Source organism: Arthroderma uncinatum (genome assembly GCF_011692745.1).
Source record: "Arthroderma uncinatum strain CBS 119779 chromosome Unknown scaffold1, whole genome shotgun sequence".
Lineage (NCBI taxonomy): Eukaryota > Fungi > Ascomycota > Eurotiomycetes > Onygenales > Arthrodermataceae > Arthroderma > Arthroderma uncinatum.
The window spans coordinates 2,286,103-2,294,844 of record NW_022983863.1 but is presented as its reverse complement, the minus strand read 5'-3'; the positions used below and the strand labels follow the sequence as shown (position 1 = coordinate 2,294,844).

Sequence of the window (8,742 nt, the reverse complement as noted above, 5' to 3'; positions counted from 1 at the left end):
TTTGAGCCGTAAAAAAGCAGGAAGGCGGGATAGAAAGGGACCCCATCTGTTTGGAAGCTCCAGGGCAAAATGCTTATACTTTTAATCAATGATACAAATAAAAGCTCAATATGACCAATGAATGAATTCAAACCTCTTCAAATGTAATAGGATAACGCAACTCACCTGCTGAATGAGCGGTATCTCAGTTGTATCGTGATATCTGGCCACTACCCCGATGCCAAGACCAAGAAAGGACAAGGTTGAAAAAGTTGTATGACACCAAACGCCATTTTAGGCAAGCGCGGGGTCAGATCATGTGAGTATCACCTGATGAGCTTAGATAATATTTATATAAGCGGGTAAACGCGGGTCATGTGATTTGGCGGCTGCACGCGTCTAGCGTTTCCCTGACGAAGCAAACAAACGACCATAAGGTAAATAATAATAGTGACTTCTAAACACACCTATCGCCGATATAGAGTCAAAACAGAGCTGTTACTTCACTCGGTCAATGCATCAGCCTCGTCGAAATTGAACAGGGATAGGGCTGAAATTCCCCTTGCTTGGTTACTCCATTGGAATCCTCTCACAGATTTGACAGTTTCAGGATGAACAGCGGGAGGCTATCCCATACGCAGCCAACATACGACTTTCTCGCTGGGAACTCGCCTTCCCGGATGGCTAGAAGCCCATTACGACAAAGCATCCGGGCCAGCGACCCAGTCGTGAAGCCAGGTCAGTTACTCTACCCCTTATAAGATCAATTTTACGCATCAAGTTTGCTAACATGTCCTCAACGGTCTGGTCGATAGATGCCGGAAACGAAGAGCTACGCGTACAAATAAGTACCCAGAAATACGATCTCGAGAATATCAAGCAGGAAAAAGACCTTATCGCGCTTCAACATGAGAAAGAGCTGAGGGAGCTGCAGGCTAGGGCGGATGCGGACTTCCGTAGAGCACAGGCGGCGGAAAGCAGTAATGCTAAAACGCAGCATAAGATCGAGTCGCTGGCCGAAGAACTGAAAAACACACAGGAAGCTGCAATTAGCGAGAAGTCTTCGTGGGAGAGGCGGTTGAGGTCCCTGCAGGATGAAAACGAAAGTTTGCAGGAGGAATCGGACGATTATCAATCACAGCTTGCAGACCAACAACGCCAATCGAAACACCAGATCAACGAGCTAGAAGCTATTCGGTCTGCCTTACAAAAGACCCTAGACGAACTGCGGAACGAACTTCTGGAGGTGACGGATAACCTACAAACGGCGCAGGGAAGACTTGAACAGCGGGAATCAGAGGTTGAGGCCTTGGAGACAGAAAATATACGTTTAAAAGCCGAGGGCACAGATCCTGAGTCTCTTACCGTTTTGAAGCGAGAACTATCCGAACAATTGGCGCAAGTTAGACGGCTCGAAAGTGAATTACGCCCTCTCCAAAAATCACAGAAGAGAGTGGAGGTTGTGGAGGAACAGAAGATGGCGCTAGAAAATCAATTACAGATGATGAAAGGCGTCGAGGCAGAGTTACATAATGTGCAAATACGAAATCAAGTGTTGGAAGACGAGAAGCGGTCCTGGGCCAATTTGCTGCAAGAGGAGGACCAGGAGATGGAATTTGAATCTCCCGAAGCTATCGTCAGAGCGCTTGTGCAGTCCAGGATAGAGAATGCATCTTTGGTGGAAAGAGTCGGACACGTTCAATCAGAGGCTACAGAGAAGGCTGAGCTGGCTGCGAGGTTGGAAGACGAGAAACATGCCCTTCAAAAGGAGATGGAAAAGATTCGTGCAAATACCGCGGCTAGTGCAGCCCCATCAGCATCGTCAGGCTCTGAAAGTCGGGCTAAGCTACGACTAGAGCGCCAACGAATGCTTGCGCTAAAAGAGGTTGAATATCTACGAGCACAGCTAAAGGCCTTTGATGACGAAGAAACGACTATGAATATTGAGGAGAACCGTTTCGATTCCCAAAAGGCCGAGCACATCGCGCATCTGGAATCTCTTCTAAATGAGCACCGTCAGGAACTTCATCAGTTACATGAACAGCTCTCGAAACAGGAGGCAGAGGCAACTCCCGCTGATCCACAAGCAGCGGCCGCTCGAGGAACCAAACGGCCCCTCTCCCCTGCAGATAGCGATGCCGAAAGTGAACGGATTGCAGTTCTGACTCGCAAGTATCGTACCGTTCAGGCATCTTTTTCCAAATCAGAGCAATCCGTCAAGCTGCTTACGAAAGAGCTCGAAGCAACCAAATCCCACCTCTCTTCTCTCCAGGCTCAGTCACGCACTCGGATCCTAGAGTTCCGCGATAACCCAACTGCCCAGGCGGAGAAGATCAAAATGACTACACTGAAGACGCTCAAGGCAGAGAACGTCGACCTTCTCAACCAAATCCGTGGTTCACGTGCAAACATCAAATCCGTCCCGGCCACAGTCCTTGAAAGCATGAAACTAGAGCTACAGGAAGCCAGCAAGACAGTTGCTGAGAAAGAAAAACGTATCCGACGATTAAAGGAAATATGGACGGCCAAATCTTCCGAGTTCCGAGAAGCTGTAGCCTCGATCCTTGGCTATAAACTTGACTTTATGCCCAATGGTCGCGTACGAGTGACTTCTATGTTCCATCTCTCCCCGGCCTATAGACATGGCGACCCAGGCGGTTCTGCTGACGGACCCGGAAGTATGGGCGACGGCGAAGAAAATTCGATTATATTTGATGGTGAAAATGGTACCATGAAGATATCCGGCGGACCTAACAGTTTGTTTGCACTTGAGATTCGCGACCTGATTAAATTCTGGGTAGAGGAAAGGAAAGATATCCCATGTTTCTTGGCTGCGATGACTCTGGAGTTTTATGACAAGACGACAAGAGCTTTGCGTATTTAGGTTGTCTGTTTAGTGATTTCCTAGGCTGGGGACCTCAGACTGTTTATTCTATATTTTATGTTATTTTTTGGCGATATAGAGCGCAGGGTTAGGCTGGTCCTTTGAACATGCTCAACGTTAACTCCCAAACTTAGCATCTTGAATGCTTCGGTTCGTAGCTGAAGAGTGGCTATATCAATATACACATACTAATAGAATATCTCCAATTTGACTACAGCTTGAATCTCTCCATTAAATGGGTGATATGAATATCCTCCAAAGTCAGTACTTTTACTCTAAGGCTCCTGCTTCATTCTTCAAAAAGTCGTAGGCGATCATAGTATGGATCTGTGAGATATTATGGAGCTCATCTATCTCAACGTATTCGTCGGCTGCACCCATATTATTCGGTGTGCATCCAACAACCACAGTCGGGACATTTGCAGCGCGATACCATCTTGAATCCGATGCTCCGACACGCATATTGCGGATGGCTTGCTGGCCTAATACTTCAGTCGACACTGCCTCTGCCAATCTACATATTTCATGGTTTGGCGAGGTATAGTTTGGTTCCGATTTCCGTAGGATACGCCATGAAATACCCTCCATGGGACCAAGCATTTCCTTCAACTTCTCTGATACGGTGCTCGTTGGGATACCCACTGGAATACGGATATCACATTGGGCCACCGCAGAACTTGGGATCAAATTAGGGGATATGCCGCCTTTGATAGTGCCTGTGTTGACTGTTATGCGTTGCAAGGTATCCGATTCACCTGCTCCAGAAAGGCTTTCAGATATTGTGCTAGCTGCTTTGATGGCATCGCAGACCTCCTTTGGCGCGGGAACGGGGATCTTTTCAAGGCCATACACTGCATCCAATGCTTTGCGGAGACGATCAATTGCATTCATACCGAGATGAACGTGTGCTCCGTGGGCAGGATTGCCAACAGCTTCAATGTCGACCCAGACGAACCCTTTTTCGCCGAAGCGGATGATCCTAGGTGATCCAGCATCGCCGCATATCATGGCATCACCTGTCGCCTTTTCAATGTTATCTAGTAACCACTTGGTGCCATGTGTGCCCATTGATTCCTCGTCACCGGCCAGCGTAAGTACGATCTCACCAGACCACATCTCACGATTCTCAGACAGGACCTTCGCGGCGATGGTAGATGCGGCAATCCCGCCTTTCATATCAGAGACTCCTCGTCCGTAGAGCCGGCCATCTTTCACCAGGCCGCCTGCTGGAGGCACAGTCCAGTTCAAATCCGTGCCTAATGGAAAAGTATCTAGATGCCCATTGAATATGAGGCGTTTACCTGGACGGCCGCTCGAAATGCAAGCGAATATATTCACAATTCCAGGTTCGGGTTCGTGACGGGATATTTGGATATCTGGGATCCCTTCTGTGAGCAACTTGATAGCCGCCTCGGCTGCTAGTGTGGTGTTCCCTGGCGGGCATGGGGAGGGAGCAGCTACTAGTTTCTGAGCTGCTTTCACAATCTCGTCCTTTAGATTTGATATTTGAGCTTGTAGACGGGATCGTAGTGTTTGTTCATCCATCATTGCAAAAGTGTCCTCTAGATAGTATTTATATGGTACCAGGAACGGGTTTCCGTAGCTATTTATACGGTTCAGGGGAATGGATCAAAGTATAATAACTAAGCTGTAGTTGACAGCGCCACAGACCCGAATTACAATGGTAACGGTGATGCATAACTAGAGATGTATACTTTCTCTATATGCAGAACCATCTAACAAAATATTTGGTCAGCCGGCGTTACTGGGGAAAACAAGCCGAAATACGTGGTCAAACTCCTACATTATATATGCCGAAAAGCCGGCTAGACTGACCAACTAACTGTAATAAATCTGGGAAAGCCCAAGATTATCAATGACACAGAGTACCTATGGCCGACAGCACGATTTAAGTATTGCAGGCTAGAAAAGCACAAGATATGATAGGAACATCATTCGTTTGGGCATCATGGTCAACAACTTAATGATTAAAGAGTCTACTTGTTAATTTATCAAAAAAGGATACATAGCAGGAAGAATACATAATATGGCAAAACGGTAATACCGGAGGGGGCTTGGCTTAACAGTAATGGCATGGGAGTCTACAACTGAACCTGTCTCCAAGGGTATATGTTAAAAGGGATTCAAGGGAAATGAGCGAATGTACGTGGCACGCAAGCGGTAAGTGTGACTCCCTACCAACTAGCCTCAACTCAATGATGGATCATGCCGAGACGTACTTTGCAACAGCAAGTTTACGCTCGGTCAAAGGTTCCGTCCAGGTGCCCGTAGATGCCGGAGCATTCAGACTTTCGTCCGCGAATGGGTCGTCTTCCTTGCTCTTATCGTCTGCGTGTGCAGCGGATTCAGGAGAGAAAATACTCACTCCAAGCCTTGAGGTGTTGTCATTGCAGGTAGCGTCAAACTTGGCTTCAACCTTGCCTCTCTTTGGCCAGCAGGTTGACGTCGTGAACCTAGCAAGGAACTTACCCTCCTGGCCAGGCCCAACCTCTAGCTCGGGGATCTTCCAGGTAACGGATGAGTTCTTACGGCGGAAGACAGCGCCGGTGCTTGGATGCATAGCGGCGCCGATCGCCCTGGCAGCTTCACGGGGGCGCATCGTAGTTTCGTCGACGTGGGATATGTCCAAATTTACGGATAGCAGTAGGTTGTGGAGGACGACTGATGCGTTAGAATTAGTCGATAAGAATTGCGGGTTCAGTGAATATTGGACAATGACGCTGGCTTGAAACTCCTCCTCGTTCCAGACGGGAGTAAAGATGACAGGGCAGTATGATGATAGATTCGAAGAATCGAGATGGACCTGGTATTTGAAAGCAACGGTGGGAGCAGGTCCCGTAATCGATGCTAGGCGGACATTATACATGCCTTTCTCGGAATCATCACCAGCGGTTAGGTTGGACGCCTTCTCTGTAATAAACTGCGGGTTTGCAGCAACTCGTTCCAAAACACCGAAGTTGTTTAGGCGGATAAGCGGCGTATTTGGGCTAAATTCATCTGATGAGTTGCTATTGTATGCAAGAGCAAGCTCACCCACGACGAATGATCTCGTAACCGTCCCCTCGGATATCATCGCAGTTAACTTTTCCACTATGGAAACATTTAATCCGGCTTCCGGTAGATCAGGATGTGTTATGGGCCCAGATAGACTGTGTAATGTCTGTGATGAATGAATCGACGTATTATCTGGTACAGTGTGATCCTCTTGGACGGACTTTTCAGCTAACGTTGCGCTTCTTGGCATGTCTGGTGACCCTGGAGTAGCAAGAGCAGCTAGATTCAGGGCTGGCACAGGGCTATCGGCACTGACTCCAGCGTCCGGTACGGTGGGATGAGGAACGAATATGGTATTTCGTACGTCTCGACGACCCCGAACTGTTCCAGGGCCGCGGGAAACACCTGATTGCTGTGCTTTCTGTTAAGATGAAAAGTTAGTTATCTGAAAACTGAGCAATGATTGTGATATGTACATACAAGCCGCAAGGTATTCGCCACCTGATTCAATGCCTGTTTCGCTTCACTTTCATCCTCTGGAATAGGCTGGTCCCGAATGGTTAAGTTGATACCTGAATCATCGACACTAATGAAATGTTAAAACTATTGGCGTTTGTTTATACGGGTTAAAGAGTATGGTAAACTTACGCAGAAGCTTCCCTCTGGATTCGTGTGATCTCATCTTCGGTATCCGGTCGCTGAGAGTATCCCTCGGCATCGACTTGAGGAGATTTAGCAGGCGCATCAATAAGCTCCCCATTCGTTGCTGTTGGTTCTTTCATAGTTGGCTCCTCGGGGATACCATTCGTCGCCGTCGCCGTTGGAGGGGGAGATTCGATGATCGCCGAGTCGTTATGAGTAGACGACGATGGCCTCTGAGATTCCCTTGACATAACCGTTTCTAGGCCATTAGGGCCGTCTGATTCGTCCATTTGGTGAAAGTTGCGCGATGGGTCGGCGCGGCGGAATGGAGTGAAAGGAGATCGAAATTTCTTCTCAGGAAGTCCAGCGTTAGGAACAATTATGCTCTTCCGTCTTCCCATGACAGTTCCTAGTCGTTTCAAGCCACCGAAGGCAGTATGACGTGCTTCAGGCGCTGGGAGGTGTTAGCTGAATGTGACAGGTGCATGAGGGAAACAATGTACAGTCTTACCTTGTTGGAGACTTGGGCGACGTTGAGTAGATGTGCCGGAGCGTTGACTGGCGGCATCATCGTGAATCCTTGGGGGCGATGGTAGCGGTTCCATCACTGTAGGCGGAGTTGGTTTAGGGCTTGTTGGTGTCGCCTGTCTAGCGGAAGAGGCAGCAGGAGTAGAAGGGGCATTTTCAGCCGGCAGCCGTCCTCCGCTCTTCTTGCTAACATATGCGCGAATCTCTTCGCCTGCTTCTATATTTAGCAAAGCATTGAGTGAGTTCTCTGCAGCCTGGCGGCTGCGCTCGACCTGGTCTGCCTCATGAGTCTGGTATTGGGTGAGGATGTCGCGCAAGTGGTTTATACGGTGTTCGTCGACAGCTTGCAGTTGTTCCAGCACGAATGGTGCTCTAGACTGCCATTGAGTCCTGGCATCATCCACAGCTGCCTGTGCGCTGGGCACCTTTGCAGCGTACTTTGGCCCCTTGTCCTTGAGCTTGTCAAGTTTCTTCTGTGCGACTTCTAGGGTCTTGACGAGGGATGAAAGATCGGTTTGAATCGACGCCATTGATTTCATGTCACTATTTTTAGTTTCATATTCTCTGAGAGGCTTTTCGGCGTCCGTTTCGATCCCACTGGCCAGGGCTTCGTGCGACTGCGCCATGGACTCCGTCGAAGAAAGGATGCGTTGCCATGGTACATCAAAGACTCTATCATATCACATTGCCAGTAATCAGTAGTTATTCTCACATATATATGTGTGCTATTGAGGGTGATATCATACCCCAATGCGTGTCCCGACTCCGGTTGTGGTCTCCGCGCAAGTTTTCGAAGGCCGAGGTAGTATGCTTCCTCTACACGGCGTCGTTCCTATCTGCATATCAGTGTCCTGCTTTCCGGTATTAACGGCAACCATAACTGCATAGAAAGTACCGCAAGCCAGTCTGCAACATCTGTGTTCAGCTTATTAACTGTCCGCAATCGCTCCGTCACAACTGCAACAGCTTGGCTAGGTTGCAATACGCCCTATTCCCCATAACCGTGCTGTTAGTATATGAATCGTACATGAGAATATAAAGGCATTCTCAGAGACGGCTATTAGATGCTCCAACTTACCGCCAGGGCAGGATATTCTTGTCGCGATAGTTCCATCTCAAACGCGTTTCATAATTTGGCTGCAGATAAGAACTATTGTATAGTTTCTCGGCGACGTCCGGGTAGAACAAGAGAGGTAAGGAGATATCTCAGCCTGTAGTTAAGAGTGACTATTGAATGAATGACTGCTCTTCTCTGCTGCTCCGCGACTGACTTCAACGTTTAATGTCAGATGGAGGATGAGACAGCCCTATGAGATAGCTGGAATGAGGAGAACATCGCGAAAGTTGAGATTACAAAGGCATCACGTGTCTTCATCTTGCCACCTGCAGAAAGTCTGGGGAAGAAGCCATTAAACAGAGGGTTTGGAGCATAGAATTGATAGCAAAGAGGGATGATGTTCAAAGGGATGACAGATCTGTGAGTGAGAGGTGGAATTAGAGGCTGGAATATTGATGCTGTCAATTTAGACCAGATCTCAATGCATGAAGCAGATACCCGTCAGTCCCTCCTGCTCACATAGAGAAGACATCTATCTATCTGCTGGATAGGTGCTTTCCACCATATATCCAGAGCTATCACAGGTCATAAGTAGATTGAGAGATAGCCTTCATATCATAAACCGCCATGGCCACAG

The 8,742-nt window shown here is 48.2% G+C and overlaps 2 protein-coding genes across 2 annotated transcripts; one reads left to right on the top strand and one right to left on the bottom strand.

Annotated features, from left to right (window-relative positions):
* Positions 1-769: 769 nt before the first annotated feature.
* Positions 770-2,863, top strand: GIQ15_00705 (uncharacterized protein; the record flags this gene model as incomplete). The annotated part of the gene is made up of 1 exon (XM_033548122.1): positions 770-2,863. The coding sequence occupies one exon, from the start codon at positions 770-772 to the stop codon at positions 2,861-2,863; it is 2,094 nt and encodes a 697-aa protein (XP_033409073.1).
* A 270-nt stretch (positions 2,864-3,133) lies between these two features.
* On the bottom strand, positions 3,134-8,162 carry GIQ15_00704 (uncharacterized protein; the record flags this gene model as incomplete). Its single annotated transcript, XM_033548121.1, has 8 exons — positions 3,134-4,466; positions 5,104-6,299; positions 6,359-6,464; positions 6,527-6,974; positions 7,032-7,720; positions 7,795-7,880; positions 7,944-8,036; positions 8,127-8,162. 8 exons carry the CDS (start codon positions 8,160-8,162, stop codon positions 3,134-3,136), a joined length of 3,987 nt encoding a protein of 1,328 aa, XP_033409072.1.
* Positions 8,163-8,742: the final 580 nt, after the last annotated feature.